This window comes from Macrosteles quadrilineatus, unplaced genomic scaffold (genome assembly GCF_028750875.1).
Source record: "Macrosteles quadrilineatus isolate MER2022 unplaced genomic scaffold, UCM_ALF_1.0 Scaffold_5__1_contigs__length_97177068, whole genome shotgun sequence".
Lineage (NCBI taxonomy): Eukaryota > Metazoa > Arthropoda > Insecta > Hemiptera > Cicadellidae > Macrosteles > Macrosteles quadrilineatus.
This window is the reverse complement of record NW_026542598.1, coordinates 31,776,751-31,799,917: the sequence shown is the minus strand read 5'-3', so window position 1 is coordinate 31,799,917 and position 23,167 is coordinate 31,776,751. Positions and strand designations below refer to the sequence as shown.

The 23,167-nt window shown below is 37.4% G+C and overlaps 1 protein-coding gene across 3 annotated transcripts in view; it reads right to left on the bottom strand.

Moving 5' to 3' along the window:
• Positions 1–23,167, bottom strand: part of LOC128994569 (LIM/homeobox protein Awh-like) — an 86,210-nt gene that overhangs the window by 15,594 nt on the left and 47,449 nt on the right. For all 3 annotated transcript variants that reach the window (XM_054419215.1, XM_054419216.1, XM_054419217.1), the window contains exon 2: positions 12,091–12,272. In XM_054419215.1, the coding sequence (XP_054275190.1) occupies positions 12,091–12,272 (182 nt within the window). The remainder of the gene's footprint in view (positions 1–12,090; positions 12,273–23,167) is intronic.

Below are 23,167 nucleotides of genomic sequence, written 5' to 3'. Positions count from 1 at the left end.
CACACTACAGTCTCACTGCCCTGACGATGGTCTACCAACTACAGTCTCACTGCCCTGACGATGGTATATACCAACTACAGTCTCACTACCCTTACGATGGTATATACCAACTACAGTCTCACTACCCTGAGGATAGTACTATATACCAACTACAGTCTCACTGCCCCGACTATGGTATATACCAACTACTGTCTCACTACCCTGACGGTGGTATATACCAACTCCTGTCTCACTACTGCCCTGACTATGGTATATACCAACTACTGTCTCATTGCCCTGACGATGGTGTATAACTTCATTACCCTGACGATGGTACATTCCCAGATCCCAGCATTCCCAGCTACCGTGCCGAAGGAGTGACGCGGCCGCCAGCGATGAGTCGAGTAAATCAGCAATATAGAGCAGCCGATATATAACCGTAGAACACGACAGTGCCGTTGTCCGCGATACCACAGCCCTATAAATATCTCGGTAGCATATTCAAATGGCCGGGCTACACGATTAGACCATTAGGTGTGGGCTACATCTGACCAATTACCTACCCAATTAAATCGACCGCTTGGTGGTCTACATCTGATATATACATTGTACTCGCCGCTATTTATTTTTCCAGGGTTGGTGGCCTGCTGCCGGCGACGATAACTCGCTCGGCCGCCGTATTTATAATATAGTTTATACGTCCGTTCCGCAGCTACTGGTATTTATTATTGCCTCCGCTTGTCTTACGCTAACTAGTCGATATCATTTCGAATGTTATTGCCGTGCATAAATACAAGCGGTATAAATAATTTGTTAACTATTCGATTGATTTCTGTTACGACGACTGTTGTTTGTTTACGATATGAGAGGGCGGAGCTGGTAGATAAAAGTGGAGTGATGTTTATGTAGTGGTTTAGACGAATGGTGAGTTTAAAAATAAAGATATGTAGTTTTATTTAAGGGATTAGTGATTTTTCCATTGCAGTTTGTAAAAAAGGTTTGCACAAAGTTAAAAGCATGTGAGGACAAATCTACAGTGTATTTTATTCAAAGACGATTGTGGAAATAGGCCCATATTAAAAATTAGGTAATTTTACAATACTTTTTGTTTGGCCAATAAAGCAACCAGTAATTTATGATCCGAGTAGTTAGAAATTTACCATCCTTTTTGGAACATTAAAAGTTGATTTCCAACCTACCTCAGATTAAGTACGGTAAATAAGATTTACAAAACACATTTTTTACCTCAGTAGGATTTACAACCTCGGTAATTTTTACCGTATTCGAATTTAATCTACAATCTACCTCAGTTCAAACGAAATAGTCGTCATTTTCCACAGAAGATTTATTAAAACATTTATTTTCTTGTGCTTGCTCACCTCGTTGCAACAAAATGGTTAAATAACAAAAAATAATAAAAATAGTCGTGCAAAAAGGGAACTTTATACCAAAATGAAAAAGGTATGTTCATTTTACAATATCTTTTGTTCATTATGTAAAGCAACTAGTCATTTATGTATCGAAATAAAAATGTAACATATTATTCGGCATATTGAAACTTAATTTACGATTTTCCACAGTTTAACCACTATCAAAATAAACGGTAACAGCAAAATGACAAGTAAACATTATTTCATTAGCTTGTCAAATACCTTTATAATGGGTAAGAGGTGGGAGTGACTATGATATTTTATTGATAAAATCACAAAAACTGCTATAACTTGTGAACCTTGAAAGCAATTTCTTTAAATTTTAAATTACCATAACATAGTAAGTTTTAATCAAAAGCGTTTGAACTGCTTTTGTAAAAATCCTATTAGTTTCGTTATTTGATGGAGAAATCACAATTATAATAATAATACAAAATTTAAAAAAATGAAATAAATTCCTGGAGGTACTATGGATTAATACTCACATATCAAATTTCATGATAATATTACTACAGTTGTAGTCTTTTGCTCTGCACCCACCCACACACACACTACACTTCAAAAACAAAATTTTAAAGTGGACCCAAATCGGAACTCAAACTAAAAAATTCCAAAGAAATATTCTATCAATAGGGGGAGGATGTAAAATACCCCACACATTGATTTACCCGGCACAATTTCCCATTTATCCACACACACCGTGTCCTACACGTGGACTGGATTATTCCACCCCTCGTTAACTATAACCGAATAACCCGGGACAACTAATTATTGAAAAATCGGCCCTTTGTTTGGGCGAAGCGACGTTCTTTCTCCGCCTTGATTGGGGCGAAATCCAATAAACCCGCCCGCTTCTTCCCGCCGCTTGTTTCGAATTCCCTGGAAACAAAACAACCCTCGTTCGTGACTCTGTTTTCATTCCTCCCCCAAACTGCGATCGTGAGGTGAACGACAGATCGGAAACAGCGATTCTAAACGTGAAAGTATATTTTTACTTCCTCTCTAAAGAGTACTGTAGGCCTATATGGAAAAAGTATTGTTTTCGTAAAAAAATTCAAGTTTGAGTTATAGGGTGGAAAGATACGTTTGAGCTTACGGGGACCAAAAAAATGGTTTTCAAAGTCATGTCTTTTGTTTTATTGGATGCCTGTACAGAAATTTTGTATGTTGGTACTTATCCATGGTATATCCAGGTGTTTGATGGTTTTTTATGTTCTTCCCCTATACATTAGTAGGCCTATATGGAGAAAATATTGTTTTCGTATAAAAATTCGAGTTTGAGTTATAGGGTGGAATGGAAATATATACGATTTGGTCCCCTGACACAAAAAGTAGTTTTCTAAGTGGTGTCTGAGGGTGTAGACAGAGCTTTCCGATTTTGATTTAATATCGTTTCTTTGGATGTATGGATGCTAGTCCAATAAATACAGATGTTCTTCATTTTGACTTTTAATGGGGAATTTTCTTATAAAACCTATACAATATAAATAAATCAGATTTTCAAAACGGCTCAGACGATTTAGAACAACATTTTATTCTGTTATAGTGCTTTTAACTGTCAACAAAAGCATACAAACCCCATTGCTGTAAAAATTACGGTTCGAAAGTCATTTTTGTGGTTTTACCCATAAAATATCATACTCTCCTCTTTTAAATGGGTTGTTTACTTCCTAATAGGACATTTGTTAGGTCAATGATGTCATTGTTTAGTCTGTGTGTGTGTTGTATACACCATAAGCATTAAAAAGATTCCTTTTTGTAGATGGTGTCATAAATCGACATTGCAATGCCAAATGTGTTCTGGATGCAGAACCGATGTCGTTGTAATCGAACTAACGACCCTAGGTAGGTGAGCACTATTTTATATAGGTATTGATTACCATATAAAAGACTTAGTATTTACTAAGGCCACAAGTAAATATACACGTCAATTGTAAAATAAGTGTATTATTGACACAGAAAATATTATAGCAATAAACAAAATAATTGAAAGAGTAAGAAAGTTTTGGCTAAAGTTTATTACTGTAGGGTTTATTATTTTCTTTCCAATACACAAGTAAATTTATTTTTTCTCTTCGGAAAAGAGGATTTTTGTGAAAATCGGGATGGAATAAAATTGCGATCGTAAAGAAGCATCATATGAAAACTGCGGTTTTCACCATGTGAAAATGGATTTGTGGAATTAAAAGCCAAAGAATCAACGAATTTGTAAATTAAAACTTTATATGTAAGACTATAATACATGTAATCGTAAATTCGGTGTATTATTAGTTTAAACGTAAGTAAAAAAGGTATAAGTGGAAAATGACAGGATTTCTTACAGGTACTGCCATTCAGTGTTGGAAAAGTCAGGAATGATGATTTTAATGTATTAGATTTAAAATATAATTTAAATACAATTAATTAAACGGAACATTTCATTTTTAACAGACACTCTCACTCCCTCTCTCAATCAACCTGGGTTTTAATAACTTATTCAAACCTCCTAGATTTCGGGCCTCTTGATTGTTCAGATTTTATCAAATAAACGCTCATTACTAGAGGTGTCCTGGGTGAAATGTTGAATTAAAATAATCTCTTACAACCTAAGGGTAAACGAAGGTAATTTCCCTAAGGGCTTACCCCCTCGCGTCTTAATTATTTCTATAATTTACTTTCAAAGATACAGTGTTGCTGACCACCTTTTTACTTTCTCCCCCTATACCATAGTATATGGAGAAAGTATTGTTTTCGTCAAAATTTTCGAGTTTGAGTGGATATATCCGTTTTGGGTCCCCCTGGACTCCTGATACCGTTTATTTTATTATGGTTTAATTCTTAATTGAAATCAAACAGCTGATCATTCAATTGAAAGTTTAACCACAGCCAGGTGGTAAACACGAAACGAAATAGCTAATGAAAATTGGTTTTAAATAGCACTCTTTTGATGATTGTAATCTGATTGAGGTAGGAAAACAACTTTTCACTCTTTATGGTGTGGATCTAAAACTGTTGTAAATTAGCAGCGTTATTCATCTAGCAACCGCTTCAAAAACCTAATCTTTGAAAAGTAAAAGAAAAAGGCATTGCATTACTAGTTTTACCTATAAATTAAATTTTTAAATTTTAGGTTCTCTGCGGATCTGCACCCATAATAACCAGTAGAACATAAATGTTTAAGCCACCTAAGTGTAAATATTTTTATTTTAACAACTAAATATAACCCAGCTGTCCCCTTTTAATAGTGTAAATTGAAAAGTATTCATGTGTTCAAATTTAAACAATTTGTTTCTCCATGGAACTTTAAAGGGCACTGTGGCAGAGCCCTGATGGAATTTCTTAAACATTTAAATTCAGGAATTCCTGAGTTCATATGCCTTGTAGCAATGATTACTGATTGTAGTTTTTGTGATCATCGAGTGAATGAGTGGTATTTGCCTTTTATTAGCTTTATACTATAGATACCCTGTTCTTTGAGAAATACAGACATCTCAACTCGATTTGAAGCTTCACATTTATTATGAGTTAAACAGTTCCATAGCCAAAACAAACAAGAAATCAAAAGGCGTTATATGACTAATTGCATAATTTTAAAGGTATACTAGCTGTTGCTGTTGGCTGCTACATATATGCGTATGCTGGATGCTAGCCGCTAGCTGCTGTAGGCCTATACTAGCCGCTAGCTGCTAGCCGCTGTACGCAGGTGTGATTGGCTGGATGACAACGGTAGATGAGTGGGCAACTTGGCCTGTCGCTCTGTCGCTGTGCTGTCGACCATCGTGCTGACAATTAATAACATTCTTATCTCCATCAATACACCAATGACTGACCGTGGGATACTCACTCAGTCATTGGAATAGAATTTCTCAAATCTCCCGGCTGTCTTTGCGCTTAATCAACAAGTGTAGAATCAGCATCTCTCAATGTAGATCTTAATATTTTGTGTTTGAGATGTCAAGTCTACCACCTGACGACAATCGTCTCTATATACGTGTAAAGTTTGAAACGCTTTGCTCTTGGTCAACATGCTTGGACTTCCCTTGCCACAATTTTTAGAAACGTGTTGAACCTATCGTCTTGATCGCAGAGTGTTTTGAAATTTGTAAAATCAGAGTTTGATTTTCTGTAAGCAATTGTCTTTTAATGAGAGAATTTTGCCAATTAAAAAAAACACAATAATTAAAATGTTTACTTTTGCTCTTTGCTCTTGATCGAAATTAATCGTTTCCCAAGGTTTTGTGTAAGTGTCTGGAATAATGTGGAATTGGCTTTGCTCTTGATCAACAATAGACACACATAGAAAAATCTTCTTTTGTAATGTCAAATCAAATCATTTTAATTTCTTTAATAACTTTAAGGGGTTCTGGTAACACACTGATACCACATTGATAACCTGATATTGTTATAAAAGAGGTGCCTTTCAAAGAAGGTTGTCTGCTTAGGTAGCTTTATTGTTACTGTAACGTTTTGTGTCTGAGAGTGTACTGCATTGGATGGTACTACGGTTAATAAAGATGGTAATTTCTTTTTAAAACGACAGACAACTCAATAAAATGTTTTCGGGTGGTTATTATAATGTGTAAAATATCATCCATCTTCATATTATATTTTGTCAAATTGTAATTGGTTAATATAAAATACTAGCTGTAACCCGCGGGCTTTGCCCCGTTTAACTTCTTAATTTTCAAGATGATCTCGTTCGCATGGCTCAATCACGTCCTGGTTGAAGATCGTTCGCTACGCTCACTCACCTTTAAGTTGGAGCTCGTTCGCTGCGCTCACTTGCCTTCAGGTTAGCTCGTTCGCTACGCTCACTTGCCTTCAGGTTAGCTCGTTCACTACGCTAACTCGCCTCCAGGTTGAAGTTCGTTCGCTATGCTCACTCACCTTTTGGTTGCAAATTAGCTGTTGTCATAAACGTAAAAGAAATAATAGTGCTGCACCCTGTTGGTAATCCCTTTAACTTTAATGCTATTGAACATCATAGAACAGAACCAACTTGTTTAATTGAAACAGCTGTTAAGATTCAATTCCATTTCTCATAAGGTTAACATGGGAAACTCCAGAGCCACTGGGGCGGAGCCGATTGGACGGATCACGAAATTGATGGTGTATAAACCTATTCCATGAAATTCTACACGTATGTACCAAGTTTCGTGGCAATTGGTTCAGCGGTGTCTGAGTTTATCACTGCCAAATATACAAACATCCTCTTTTATACTTATAGATTACTTCCCTGACACAAGTTAAAGCACATAGATAGCAAGTTGTATCCGAACAAAAGTTACAAGTAGATTTCACTTTCACAGATATTTATTCCGATAACTTTCCAGTACCATATATTTACATTAAACAAAACTACCCACTGTTTTGGTATTGCATAATTTTACTTTACCCGTAATAATCAAACCTAAACCAGTTCGCACAGCTGACGAGTCGTAAGCAACGTTCACATGTCCATCAACTCGATCTGTAGGCGAGATAACAACCTCGGACGGCCAGCATCAACATGGACCATTTGTCTGCTTCGGCTGGCCAGATAAAATAAATGATCATAGACATAATCGAGTGACACACATTGTAGCGAGTGAGAGGGAAATAAAAAAGCGAATGTTTTCTTTCCGCTGGATGTTAGCTAGTGAGCAAACGTTCCCAGTGAGTTGGCGTTTTGTGGTCCATTTGTCATCGCTGACACGTGATCCCGCGGGACTCGAGGAATGTTCGTGGACACCTTCACACCTTGAGTCCTGAGGGATAAGGTGGTGGGGACTTGAAAGTTTTGACAGGTTATGTTTCCAAGGAAGGGAAATGGAGTCCAGAAGGATACGGTAGAGAAGAGAAGAATCATTAAATGCTTCTGGGGGATTTGAAAGTTCCTGGTAATATGCTTACTTATATTTCCCAGGAAACCGAGACCAGAAGGATAAGGTAGAAGAGGAGAATCGTTCAAGGTTCAAATTTCCAGCATTTCATGGTTCAAGAATTGAGCCCTTTGGGATAGGGTGGAAAGTCCAACTTGAAACTGCTGACAGCTCCTCGTGCACTTGAGGGAGTGGAGTCCTGCAGGACAAGGTAAGAGATATTTGAAAAACGCTTCTGTACACCTTCATACCTCCTGCCATCAAGGACTAGAGGAGGTTGAAGGAGGAGTCATGCTGGGAGGAGAAAAGGAAACTGTTTATAGGTAGTTCTTCGTGAAGTAATGTCCCCCAAGGAATTTAAGTCCTGAAGGATAAAGCGAAGAAGGAGGGTTAGTAAAGTAATTTTGGGTATTAATTTTTATCTGGATCTAAGGTTGGATGTGAAGTACCGAGCGATATACTAGAGAGTAAGAAACTGAAATGTTTTCTAAAATTGGCAATTTTCTATTCTCCTGTCCTCATGTCCTCCTAGGGCAAATGGAGATAGAACTTAACTTATCTTTTCTTTAGCTTAACTTATTAGTGTAACTTGAGAAAGAATATAGATTATGAGACTTCGAAACTACTTTATGGACACCTCCATGTTCTAATACACCCGTACAACCCTGAGGGAAAGGTTTAAGAAGAGAATTGGAAACGTTTATGTTCACCTTCTAACTCTCATACTATAAGAATATACGTGGACTCCTGAGAGTTGAGGTAGATGCAGTAATTGTGTCAATATCAGGTTTAGATGATTCTTGAGGGGAGGAAAGGCATGAAGTATTGGTGTTAATGATTTGGATGCTCAGGTCTTAACCGCAGATCAAGTCAAGTTGGCCGATTTAATCATAATATTTTGATGTGATTTTCTCAATAGGTGACTTTAGTTGGTTATATGATATCTTGTCTTGAAAGGTAGACTCCCCCCCCCCTATAGCAGGTGTTGTGCACGAATACAACTTTCAACCACATCAGATGTTTATTATCCTTCCAAAATAAAGTTATAAATTGTGTACGTTTGATCTAGTTGGCAAAATAAAATTACAAGTAACTTGGTACACTGATTGGTCAAAACAAAAAAGTAAACAAAATATTCCTTAGATTTACAAGTTAGCTTGGTAAAATCGCTTGAAAAAAATTCATAGATTTTTAATTTATACCTGTATGGGGTTTGAATGTGCCCAAGGTGAATGATTGTGTGGGCAAGCACACTTATTTTGATTTTGACGCACATCTTTTGGTAGATCTTTAACAAAACGTTTAACACAACCGTAAAAATACTTAAAACGTACCTCCTCACACCTTTGTCAACTTGATTAATTCTTATTTAAATATCCAAAGCGTCCAGATGTCCACGTTAAAAAATTCCAAAAAAGCAAAAATCCAACAAAAAGGTCAATAAATAACCGATATTTTCACGGCCCTCGAGTTTTATGAGACATCGCGACGGCTTAAGCGAGAAATAAAAAGGTGAAAGGATTACACGGCTATTTGTTATACGGGAAGAAAGAGGAGCAACAGACGAGAGAAGGAGCGGTAAAATGTAGTGTAGGGTTGAATTAACTGTGGGAGCGGTTGAGGCACAAAGCTGGAGACAGGGATGATGGATCGCGGCACCCCCGTGGATATACAGGGTGTCCCAGAGGATCAGCAAGGTAGCAAGGTCTAGAACAAACGTTTGGGCAAAGTTGTAAAGTGTGAAAAGGTAATGTAAAATCACTAAAAAAAATTTAATTAAATGTAACTAATACTATCCAAATAATTGTAAGACGGAAGTTGTAGTTTGTTAATGGTTGTTTAGTCTGTGCTCTGAAAATTAATAACAAACCTAACATAAAATTAATCATATATTAGTTATCAACATGTGTAAGCGACAAAATAAGACCGACAATTATAAGATTCTCAGGGCCTTATTTTTTGCCGTGGATTTTACATCAGATACTTTCTGTGATTTCATGTTACCTTTACTATAGATACAACACCATGAAGACATTCTATTGCATATTTAAATCGTCAAACTTCCAGAGATTTATTTCCCCATGACTTGTCAATAGTATGAACAAGTCAGTAACAGCTAAAGTATTTCCGTAGTTGCACACATGTGCGAGACTTTTTCAACTATGCCCTTTTCAATAAAAATACTTGTTACATCAGGCTCATACAGATGGGATTGACGGGTTGTCTAATCCAGTATCAAAAGTCAATAGTACCTACTACAGTTGACTCCCCCTTATCCGGACACCTTTTAACCCGATGTCGGCTTAACAAAACTGCTTTCGGCAGAAGTGACAATTCTATGATTGGTAAATTTCAGCACATGGGTTTAACCGGACTGGATTGATAGGAAGTGGGTGGAACTGATTACTGAAAATACTTTTCTCATGGGAAGGATTTGAGACCAGCGATCACGAGTCTAAATACAGCGCTCTCCCAAATTTAAGTACGGTTTGGGTTAGTTTTCGAGCGATTCCCGCATTTAATGAATTTTAGAGGACGTCGGTTTAACCGGAAACCTAGTTATCCGCACTGGCCTCGTTGCCGAAGATTCTGGACATGAGGGATTCTACTGTATCCTATATCACAGAACATAACTATAAAGAGGGCAAGCCAATTTGCCTTGCGCAGAATGTGTCCCACAGCTACAAAACATTTTAGGTACTCACGTACTATACCGACCACACCGATAAATCGACTTCCAAATAAGATTTTAATTAGTTTAAATAACAACATCTTCATATCTACCTAACCACCATTATAGGTTATAAATTATTAGGTGTGGTTGGTATAATATCTATGTACCGACCACAAATGGTCTTAAAGACTCATTCCAAACTCAACCTCGACAATTGCTTTCTCAACTCAACACTTCCTGGAGCCAGCTATTAGCTACTGTCAGCCATGTTGAATGCTGAATGCTGAATGTTGAATGTCTGTATTATACATTCTGTCGGTGTTGCCGCAGGTCGCTCGCGATATCCGATATTCTGGGTCAGCTTTACCTAAGAATGGGCGAGAATGCTTGTCAAAAAGTGATAAACAGCCTTGTGTCCGTGACGGTGGTTCGGACAAAGATGACTTATGCATATGTATACCGGAGATGCGTTTGTAACCTTCTCAATTTGTCGTGGCGGTGCCTTTGTGGCGTGTTTACCTGACGGTAGAAAGTCTTCGCCGCGCCGTGACTCGCAACTCGGTGTTTTGATATCTCGATGAAGCCCTTCACTTCGCCGCCATTTTGACAAGTCCGAATTCAATCACGAGTTGTTTTCAATAACATTGGACGGGTTTGTCACATGAACGCGGGTAAAGTTGGGTTTAGATTTGACAATCGAATAGTCAATGATAGCTTTGGGTTTTGGATACTGAGGTACACGTCCCGTCTAAGAACAGCTGTAGCTGTAGTAAATGGTTGATTAGAAATTGTAGCCATACAGTGGCTGAACGAGCCGTACACAGTGCACAGAGAGTGTGTTGTGTTACAGTATAAAATTCTGTTTCTCCTTCATTTGTAATTTCAGTCCCTAAACATAGCATATAGAGAAAATATTGTTATCGTGAAGATTTTAGAGCTTTGGTAGATATATACGTCCACCCCACCCCCCTAAAAAGCCCGTTGAACCTAAAAAAGTGGTTTTCAAAATGATTTCTGTGTTTATGTACGTACTGACCTACAGAGAACACCTGTGGTCCGATTTTAAAGAAATTTGGTATGTAGGTACCGTACTAATGAAGCCTAGTATCTCCAGACGTAGCTTTTCATTTTTTGGAAATTTTTGTTTTAAATGTTGATTTTCCAATAAAATCACATAACATAACATAAAAATAGGATATTTACAAACTCGGCTCAAGCAACTGTGATAAGATTTTAGTATGTTATATTCCTTTTAGTTCTAAAGAAAATGGTACAACCCCCATCACTGTAAAATTACAGTTCAAAAGTTATACATTTTTGTGATTTCAGCAATAAAATATCATATTTACCCACACCACTTGCCCAAGAAAAGGGTAGTTCACAAGCTAATGGGAGAACGTTTGTCAGATTACCAATACTGTACCGTTTATTTATTATGTTATAATTGTTATGTCTACATTGTCACTGGAGACTGAGTAAAAAAAATACATTATGTATTTTTCATACGGCTCTTCAATCATTGACAGAGTTCTCCCATAAGTATATTTTCCACGTTTGTGATATCTTGTTGTGATGAATTTGGACGAACTGCGTGGACGAATTTATGGCTTCTGGGGACATTTATTCGGAAATTTTAATCAGTCCCGTGTCTAGGTCTTTCCGTGCCACCTACTTGTAATAGCTTCTTCCCTGTAGTTCGCTAAAACGATTCATGACTCGAACAGTGCATCGCTTTGTGGTCCCTCTTGGCTTTCAACAATTCTTCAGGAAGAGCTACTATGAGCAAGTCATCGACTAAATGGTTCATGGTAGTAAACTCTGCTTCATCTTCATAAATTGTTGAGGTAGTTTTCGATACTTTAATCTCATTACTTCTGACGATGTATTTGAGATAACAGAAGAAGGGGATTTGTATTAAGTATATCAATTTCAAGAGAATGTCGTTCTCATGGAGTGTGTGTTGTATAACTTTAATTTGAAGAATATCTTTGAAGTAAATTGTAAAGGAAATACGTGTTCGTGATGATTATTCTACTATCGAAGTCTTATAACAATACAGTCGAATGCTCACCATCAGCAGCTTTGACTCTTGTGACAGTTTGGATATAGTTTGTTCAAATAACGAAGGCGATCGTTATTTGAACAAAATATAAGATGCTAGACTTACTTGGCATAATCCGCCTTGCAGTAGACAGAGTCGTCCTTGATAAAGCAGGAGGGCTGGCGATCTAAAGCCAGCTGACAGACGCAGCAGCGCAGACAGTGAGCGTGCCAGGACCTTCCATTGACCTGAAGAAGGTACTTGTCTGTGATGGGCTCTGAGCACGCGGCGCACATCCGCTGCTCTGTCTGTAACAAGGGAATGAATGAATAACAATTCCTTCATTCCAACAAGCTTCAACAGGGAGGTTAGTTGCGTGAAGAAAAAGAGGCGACGAGAGAGTGAAGAAAATGAAGAAGGGAGGAATATTACGAGCTGGAGGAAGAATCAAGGACGAGCTGAAGAATGAGATGAGGAAAATGGTAAAATTTGCAAATGGTAGGATGGATGAGTTGCTTTAAGAGATAAACTTGACAAGAGAGGCAACGAAGCTGAAGGAGGAACAAGTATGACGAGCTAGCAGAGGAATAAGGGAGTAGTCATTAATAAGGTGATGAAAGAGAGTCAAACTTATGGAAGGTAGTTGACTTAGGTAAAGGAAGGTAGGTATTTGAGTAGCTGAGGAAGAAATAAATGACACGTCTTTGAATAATGATATAAGAACATAATGCGCAAAAAGCAAAAGGGAGTTGAGTTGCGTAAAGAGAGATATGAGGCTAGGGATTGAAAGAAGCTGGATGAAGAAGGGATATCAAGAGCTGCAGAAGGATTACAGGGAGAATATCTGAAGAATGAGAGGGAAGAGGGACAAATGAGCACGAACAATCCATTAAAACATAGAAGGAGTAGTAAAGCTTTTGGAACGAGTGAGTTTGAATATTTATGGAGTTGAGAGGATATTACAAGGCAAACATGAAACGAAAGAAGAATTTTTGGTGACAAGATTACGTAAAAAAATTGAGTTTTGAAAATTAGAGGAAAGTAACTAAGGCGAAGAATTGTATTAGAATGTTTGGAAGAGATGGATAATAATTTTGCTTAAGTGCAAGGAATGAGAAAGGGGTCTCTGTTGAAAATGCGATTGAAAGTTTTGATGCACCGTTTGGGTAATTTATCGGTTAAAGAATGTGGTAGACATAAAGTAGACAAGAAGGATCTAGGGGTTGTAACGATCGGCTACAAAGTTCCCCGCATCCTGTTGCAATACACAAGTTCCACGCGCCACCGTAGTCTCCGGTAGGCGCGGATCGAAGGTCATCCGAGGACCATTACTCATTTGGCGAGAGCAATTAACCGCCGTAGCGCGATCTGACGAGATACGCCACCACTACAAATCACCACGTGTTGTAAACCACGGTGCTTCTATTTACATTTGATCAGCCGTATGAATGGAGTGGCTTGTGAGAGGTTAAGCATTTATGACATTTTTCAACTTCTTTCTGTAGTACCAATGTGAAATATCAATGTTATTCAATGGGAATGGATAAGAAATGTGGCAGTTCTTTCTGATTATACTGTAATCTTGAACCAATATCTTCAACAAATCATTGACTTGACCCATTTCTATATAGTTTCCTCCATATAATTTCGATTAACTAGATGCACCCTAATGGACCAAAAGACGTTTTGATTTGATAATTACCATAGTTTGTAAATATCTTTTTATCTATTAGTCAAGAAATCGTGCAATAATGCTTGAAATTTAAAACTAAAAGTTGTATGATTATTTCCAACTAAATACAATACGTGTATTATGTTTTCTATGGAAGATGTGGTAAAAGCCTGAAAGCCTAGTGTTGGATGCGTAACTAAGTAACTACGACGTTAGTGGAGCGAGCTGGTCTAGTGGTTTGAGCGCGGGACTTCGGTCCCTTGGTTCAAATGCCACCAAAAGCACCTATGGATTTTATCTAGAAATGATAATGCAGTGATCTCTATATCTAGCCTAAAGTAATGCGAAAAAACAATTCCGGGCTCGTGCCTTGCAAATCAATTGCTCCTGAATCTCATCTTGCTTCCTGTAAAGCAAACATCCCAAGCCTAGTAACTACAAGCACTCCTCTCTAAGAAAGAAATTGATTGAGAACCCATCAGAGTGAGACACGGAGAAATTGTGCGAAGATAATTAAGTTCTCAGCCAGAACTACCAAAGGTCAGAGTTGGACTGGTTGAGATGTTGCTCCGGATCGACGGAAGGTCAGAATTCAATCAGGAAGTTTGGCAATTCAATTACAGGAACATGACAGGTGTTCTGGAGCGCTCGTAAATCACCTCATGGGATCCTGGGACCAGCGGAGAGATCCATCATCTCCGCCAACAACAGGGAAGATAAATTAGTTCACAAACCGTTCTAGACTTTCTGCTTGTTTAGAAGTCATGGGGTGTCGATCATAAGAATTGTATGGCTTGGGAATACATCCCAACATTTCGTTGAAAAGTCATCCTGTCAATACGTCAAGAAAATTTGAAATAAAACACTGGTTTTACAGAAGAAACTGAAGAAAGCAATACATAATTCCACCAACAACGAGGGAGATAAATTACAATCGTACTACTAGACGTAATGTTTGTTAGTCATGGTATGTCTATAAAAAAAAACTTGGGAATACACTGTACAGCCTCATAAGAAGGTCATACTGTAAAGATGAAAGTGCGGAGGGAAGTCGGAAGAAAACTTTAAAATACTTTTGTTTTTTAAGAACGTATAAAATAGTCCAAATCTTATACTTTAGTCTAAATGCCTCTTAGGATGTCAATATAACAGTTCTTGTAGGAAGCAGGAAAATTCTTTGATAAACATGAGTCTGTGTTGAGTAAATTTGAGGTTAAGTTTGCAATATGGCTTGTATTTTGATAGTTTTTTTAAGACAATTTTGTTAGTTTAGTTTTAATTCCTGCAATAGTTTAAACAAAAGTACCTTTAAATCTACAGTATTACTCTTTTCCACTAACGTTTCTGAGCCAGATTCAGACTGTCAAACTAAAACTGGGTAGGGTCAAGATTTTTTGCAAAACCTCAGATTGCCTTAAAAGGCTCTTACCTGCCTCAAAGGATTTACTTCAACCTCAAGTAAATATTACAACCCACTTGACTGCCGAATTTTCTATGTAAACTGTAATTTACTTCTTGATAAATCATCCGACATTCCGACACGTTTAGGGGAAAAAACAGCATGAGGCTACCCGTGAGGTCCGAACTGCGAACGGCGAAAGTCCCTTGGAATTTTAAGTATGTTATAAATAATAATACGTATAAATCCGGCACCGGACGAGTATCGATATAAAAGTGGAGAGCGCTGCGGGGCGTCCGCGACGACGTACTAGATGCTAGCGGCACGATGAAATCCCCGTGAGCTACAACCCTGCCCGTGTCATTACAAGCAACATATGTTTCAGTCGCTGCTATATTTATGACCACCGGTCCCGCGTTCGCACCCGTACCCTATCTGGACTAGTCGCCACCCCGGTAAACGTCACATAAGGTGATTCATGGTGGCGATCGAGGATCGAGTCGTCCACACCAAGACGATGGTAGTTCAGAAATTTGTAAGTCTAGTGGCATTTCAACAAACCGCCAGTTGCTAAGATAAATGGTGATCCAAGACAAAAGAGGTATAGTCCAGGACCTGACTAGGGTTCTGTGTGCATGTCGTGTATAGTGAATTTTACTTTTGCATTTCAATATAGGTGTCTTAGGAAGTGTTTTCCACTCGGGTGTCAAGTTCGCACCTGGTACGTTTTCGAGCTATGACGTCATCAAGATGGCGGCTCAGCAATTTTTGAATGCGTATATTTCGCGAACCGTTTAATGGATCAGGATGATTTATTTTTTGTTTGAAAGATATTTTTACACCCTATCTTTCTTGTATTTACACTTTTGTTGTAAACTTAATATTTATCTCACTATATTAAAAAACGTGTTTTTTATTATTATTATATTTATTGTTTTGCTTATAACTTCTTAACCGCTGATAAAATCAAATACCACCCATTGCAAAAGTTGCAGATGATTCTATACCCTTTCCAATGATACCAAACAATATGTGATTAGACCTAAAGATAAAGCAAAGAGATTGAATAAATCGTAAACGAACACTGAAAGTGGTGTACGTTCCGGGAAAGATTTAGTCCTGGACATGACTAGAATTCTGTGTGCATGTCGTGTATAGAGAATTTTGCTTTTGCATTTCAATATAGGTGTCTTAGGAAGTGTTTTCCACTCGGGTGTCAAGTTCGCACCTGGTACGTTTTCGAGCTATGACGTCATCAAAATGGCGGCCATTGATTTTTTTAAATCGTATATTTCGCAAACTATTTGTCGGATCGGAATGAATGTTTTTTTGTTTGAAAGATAATTTTAAATGCTACCTGTTTTACATTTACACATTTGTTGTATGTTTAGTACATTCTTCGTAATTTTGCAAAAACCTGTATTTTTAAATATTTTTGAGTTGTTTTTGTTTGTAACGTTTTATTGATACAATTTATCAAAAACCACCAATGAAAAAAGTTGTAGAACATTTAAAAATCTTTACAAAAATACCAAATTCGATATGTTTTACTCAAAAGATTACGTCAAGAAACTAGATAAATCTCATAAAAACACCAATTTTGGCGCAAAAACGCCTATTAGTCCGGCCTCTAGGGCAGTTCGCAAGTCTTATAAAAACAGTTTCGCCATTCAATGTTGATGTACGTGTCTAAATAAGGGTTTTCAACTCGGGTGTCACGTCTGCACCCACTGCAGTTTCCGGTTATGACGTCATTAAAATGGCGGAAAGGGCTATATTAAAAATAACGATATTTTACATACCATGTATTGGATCGGAATGAACTTTTTTTTGTTTGAAAGATAAGTTTACATGCTATCTTTCTTACATTTGCACTTTTGTTTTATGTTTAGTACATTGTTCGTAATTTTGCAAAAACCTATATTTTTAAACATTTTTGTGTTATGTTTGTCGATAACGTTTTATTGATACAATATATCAGAAATAACTTAAAAACAAAGTTGTAGCACGTTAAAAGAGCTTTACAAAAATACCAAATTCGATATGCTTTACTCAAAAGATCACGTCAAGAAACTAGAAAATCGTACAAAACAACCTAATTTTGCGCAAAAACGCATATAAATCTCAATCCATGCAAATGGAAATTCGCTTAGTCGAAAGGATTGCTGCACCGGGGGTATTTATATAGTGGAAACATTCCTATGGACTAATTACATTAATTTGTTGTGCTTTTATTTGCATAAAAGAGGGTAATGGTCTTATTTTAAGTAAAATAGCTGGTGAAATCGTAACATGTAGCAATTTTTAAGACATCATAACCGGAAACTGCAGTGGGTCCAGACGTGACACCCGAGTTAAAAACACTTCTTTAGACACATACATCAACATTGAATGGTAAAACTGTCTGTATATGACTCGAACACAGCCATCGATGTCGGATTTATATGCGTTTTTGCGCAAAATTAGGTTGTTTTGTACGATTTTCTAGTTTCTTGACGTGATCTTTTGAGTAAAGCATATCGAATTTGGTATTTTTGTAAAGCTATTTTAACGTGCTACAACTTTGTCTATAAGTTATTTCTGATATATTGTATCAATAAAACGTTATCGACAAAAATAACACAAAAATGTTTAAAAATATAGGTTTTTGCAAAATTACGAAGAATGTACTAAACATACAACAAATGTGTAAATGTAAAACAGGTAGAATTTAAAATTATCTTTCAAACAAAAAAACATTCATTCCGATCCGACAAATAGTTTGCGAAATATACAATTTAAAAAAATCAATGGCCGCCATTTTGATGACGTCATAGCTCGAAAACGTACCAGGTGCGAACTTGACACCCGAGTGGAAAACACTTCCTAAGACACCTATATTGAAATGCAAAAGTAAAATTCACTATACACGACATGCACACAGAACCCTAGTCAGGTCCTGGACTAGTAGGAGAATCCTACCTCTTTTGTGGAAATGGAATGTTCCTGGTCGTCTTCCTGCTTGTCATTCTAACAAAACGTCACACGAAATTATGCTGAGAGTTATGGTAGTGTTCACACTTGGTAAAATCGTTTGAACATTTCTTGAATTTCTTGGCGGTACCCCATGCTTATATTCCGACAAAACTTAATATGCCAATGTCAAGATTAGTGGTTGAGATTCCAGATAAATTGTTAAGTATTCCAGATTTTAGTCGCAATCCCGACAAAACGTCATAATACAGTAAGTGCTTATCGGTATTGCAATCGAGTCGTCGACTTCAACACATCTTTAGGGTGGTAAGACAATTTCTAACGTAGACAACACTACGAAGAAATGCTTACAGTAATATTAAAACTTGTGGTAGAGCTGTTTTAATAGAGTTGCATACTCCATGATGGTACATGATAGTTTCGTAATCTTAAATTGTCACTATTAACAAACTAAACATGGCATTTAAATGATTTATGATTCTGAGTCTTCTCCAAGAGGCAGGGGTAGTTCGTATACCAACTAGTTTTCAACCAATTACAATGTCCTCCTCTAATACAAGGCCGTAGCGAGACAAAGTGGCAACGCCGCAGACCCGGCCTACTGAAACAGCTGTTGCATTAATTCATAATGAACAGTGTATGCGCAATGTTTAAGTTTAAACTCGTTTACTATTACAGTGCTGTTATAACTGAGGTAATAGACCGGCCGGTGCGACGTTGCCACACACCAACCCCGCGGCTTTGTGTTAGAGGAGGCTATGCTAATTATCGAAATTGTGATCTGAAAGAGTCAACTCTGTGTTTGACCTACAGTAGTCATCTTTTAAGTCGCCACAGCAACGAAATTCCACCTTGTAAATATTCTAAATGTGACGGCACTTCAGGCGCGGTTCTGTACCATGACCGGCAGATTTCTCTGATCCACCCTTCCGACACTTTTTATACGGATTGGTTGGATTCCATAAACAACCAGAGTGACTCACTCCTCGAGTGATAGAGACGTCTATCTTGAGCCCATCTGGACCTTGAAACTATGTATAAGGAGAAAGGGAAAAGGTTAGTGGGAATTTAAACTAATGCATGAAGCTCAATTCTTGTAAAAGTATTCATACAATCTCTTGTATAGGACTAATCTTATTTTCAAGCTCTTTAACAACTTTATCATCCTGCAGATACAAGGTCTTGGGTGTGTTTTGTTTATTAATGAAGTATGAGTGCCTAAAGCTAAATCAAATACTTAGTTTGAAATACAATAATTATGGTTGGTAATTAAATGAAAAATAAAGTTCGTAGCATAAAAACTACAAGTTATGTTCGTGCTTGCAAAAAATGAGTTTTTTCAGTGTGAAACTAGAATACGGTACACACTTCATCTATCGCGTGCGTCACCGTAAAGTTGTATCTACAGATGTTGGACAAGGTACAACTAGACGCCTGTCGCCAAAACGCAGCAGGTACCTACTGTACAACTAGACGCCGGTACAAGTAGACGGCAACCGATGATGAAGATAAAAACTAAACATTTATTCTCACGCTTGACCTCTTGTGAAATGTCACTCTCACGAAAAAAAGGCTACGAAGATAAAATAACTATTATTATTTAGTAATCACATGTGGCTATCCAATACAAATTGGCCAAATTAAAATTATGGGACATTTTGGCTACATCAAAACAGTTCCAAAGTGTTTCGTTTTAAATTTCCACTTCTTTATAACATAACATTACATTACATAGGTGTGGAGAATATATTTGCCCAAAGCGTTGAATACCTAGCTGAGCTGAAACATCGAAAAAACCGAAATTTTTCCTTTGCTTCATTTCTTTCGTAAAGCCCCTAATTTTTATCAAAGATCATCTTCAAAATTGACTTCTACGATAGATTAAAAGGTAAAATGTAAGCATTTACACTGTTAAACGTGTTGTTATGCGGGAATTAGCCGCATAACCGCGGGATGTCTCGACTCGAGGACCGGAGGACCGGAGACTGCAGTGGTGGGTTTTACCGAAGTTCATCTCGGCCGTACATCAAAGTAACTGACCGGGTCGGATTCGATTTTTGCTCCTGCCCACACCCGGGCACCGTGCTTCCGGCGACCTTTCACCTTGACCGGATGAGAGGTGTAAGATGGTAAATGCTGAGTTACTGTAGGTGGTAAATACACATTGGTAATCGTGTTAAATACGATAATCCGGTTTACATTGTAGACAATCGCTGAACGAAAATCTCTATTGGGTTTTAAAATGACAGTAGACAACCTTAATACTACTTTACTCCTTACAAATTTTACTTAGTACAACCTCTTTATCGTTAAATCTATTGGAAAACTCGCAGAAATACTTTAAAAAAATATAAGAGTTTCTGAGTAAATTTGAAAACATTTTTACAGCCACTCAAACTAGATTGAGACTAATTGCCTTAATACTCACACTTAAGTTGTATAACCCCCCTTGATCCCATTCAATGAATTTTTAAGGCGCATGTAATTAATACAAGAGTGCCTTTGATTGAAATCAAATTATATGAAAGATGATACACTTGCCTTATAGTTTAAAATTCCTTTTAGGAATCATAAATAATTCGTTTTAATTCAAACCTATGCTGAAATAATCGTAAAAACATGTATCTGATCAAATGTGGTAGGATATATGAAACACAATTGTTTGATTTATGTCTCATAAATAATTGTATTTCATTCCCATATTTGCATGAAATAGTGTCTGGCCAAAAGATATTTATTCGTGACTTCTATAAACAATTTAAATCTCGATTTTTTCGATATTACTGAATACGTCCGATAAAATCCTCAGGTAACTGTGTGCTATCTCCGAGTGAGTTTGAGATGAAACGTAATCTGTAAAATACAAACAAAATACACCCTCTGTTGTCTGATTCTGAATATAACTAAAACTAAAACTATTCAAATTGATGACTACTCTACCGATTTTCCTCCAGAACTGAAATAACGATATCTTAGGTAACTGCACGACAGATTTCCCTAGTCCTTGTTTTATGGACTCCCAGGATCTAGAACGTCTAGAGCAGACGCCAGTCAGGTCTGAGAGTTGATTTCCATTAACGACCAACGTGTACTTTGTACCCAGCGAGCCTCACTGGCAATGCATTATTCACACATCCACACTCGAGTTGTTCCGTATATCACTACTACAAGACTTCTGTGTGACGTTCTTATCTCTCTGATAACAATTTAAGACCGTGTTTTGCGTCAAGGACCACAACTGGGCAATTAGCTTATAGAGCCTCCTCGTGTGGGGGACTCAGATCGTCGCCTTATATCGATAGAGGTCAGATAGTTGAGACTTTGACTAGTAGACCTGTCATCGTGAGAATCAATGTTTTAGTGTGTGTCTGGTTTAATTTGGGTGCACTGATGTGAAATAAATGTTTTCTCCTAGTTTGGATGAGTTTGAAAGTGAGCGTGCTCTTGAGCTAGCCAAAGAGCCAGAAGCTCCACTAGATTGATCTTGAGAAAAGTCTGTAGCTTTTTATAGGTCGACCTGACTCAGTGGAGATTGAACCCTTGATCTTAGGGGACCTTTATTGTATGGTCATGGCTGATAAAGCTGATTTTAGTCCAGTAACAAAGACACACACGATTCCATCACAAAAGAACACATTACAGTACTAGTTCGTGAACGGGTAGTTTTATTTCGTTTAAATTATTTTTTTTGTAAGTAAAATCAGAAGAAGACAGCTAACATCAAAACTCACTCTACATAGCCTACTGGAACGAAACAGCCCTGAAATTGTCTCCAGCTTATCCTTAAGGAAGAATGATCCGTCGTGAAATTTCACACTAGCTCCAAAACTTAGTAAATATCTCGGGAAGCAGCCTCCGTTAGATTGCGGTTCCAATTTATGAATGCGGCGAATAGAGCCGTGTTCGTGGTTAAGACTATAAGATACTGGCGAGGGACGTAAAAACGCAGTGAGCGGCTCGGTGTATTTGTGGATGATTTAAGGGTTGGGGTTAAACGTCGTAAGAGAGTCGTCAAGATGGTAGTTGATGAGGGCTGGCGACAGGCGGCGCGGGTGGCGCTTCTACCATTTACATATTTATAAACAGTCGGGGACCGTGGGACACTCATCTGGTACCCCTGGGCGAAAACAATCTGGCTGACCAAAACTTTAAGTAATAACAACAAACCTAAAACTGAAAGGTCTTTAGCTGGAGATGGTTAAGTGGTTTGGGAGCGCGTGCTGTGTTTAAGACATGTAGGATTTTCAAATAGTTGTGGAATAGAGGGTTATCTTAGGAAATGTTATGTTCTTGCAATTTGTGTTGAAAATTCCAATATTAGACCTCAAGTGGTTATATTTTTTATTATTTTTAACTTGTTTTGTAAGCTAGTCTCCAACCATAAATATTTTTGTGGCTATTAAATAATCTTTTTATTTATTATACAAAGTGCAGTTTGTAAAGCACACCGCAGGAGGTTTAACTCATTTGCCCTAACCAGTTATAAAAGATGCAATTCTATAAACGCTGTTAAATAATTTTCTCCATAAGCCTTGTGACGTTTCAGAAGCTGTTCTAGGATTTTGATCTTCTCAACCCTTCAAAAATGAGTAGACCTGGAGTTAAATGTATTTTAAAATCGAAATAGTATACAAAATCAAGATGGTCTCTAACAAAATTTTATAGTTTTTGAGAATGTATACCCTTTGCAAAATGGGAGTGCCGCTGAACACCATTTAAAATTACTTTCCCTTTTACTTGCTCATACTATCTTCTCTTACATTAATACGTGAGGGCTGTTTTTTGTGAACAAAACTGCTCCGTTATTTCTGGACCGATTTAACGTTTGAGGTGTCAAATAATTCGTCTCAATTCGTAGTTTTGCATAAAGGTTTTAGGATTTAAAAACTCTTACCCTTAAGGGCACGAGACGCTCTCAAAGGTCGCATTTTCCCCATAAGAATTATTATTCCCCATAACATTATGACTGTTATTAGGCCTACTGTAGTTTTAAAATAACTTCTGTATAATAGTGGTACCTGACAATTGCTCGATTTCGAGCATCAGGTACACTAGTGGTAATTGATTTGTGGATAAAGCATTTGCTACAGTAACGATAAGTTTTCCTTACAATTAAGCATGATCAACTATTTTCTTGAAAGAAAATGGCATGACACTTT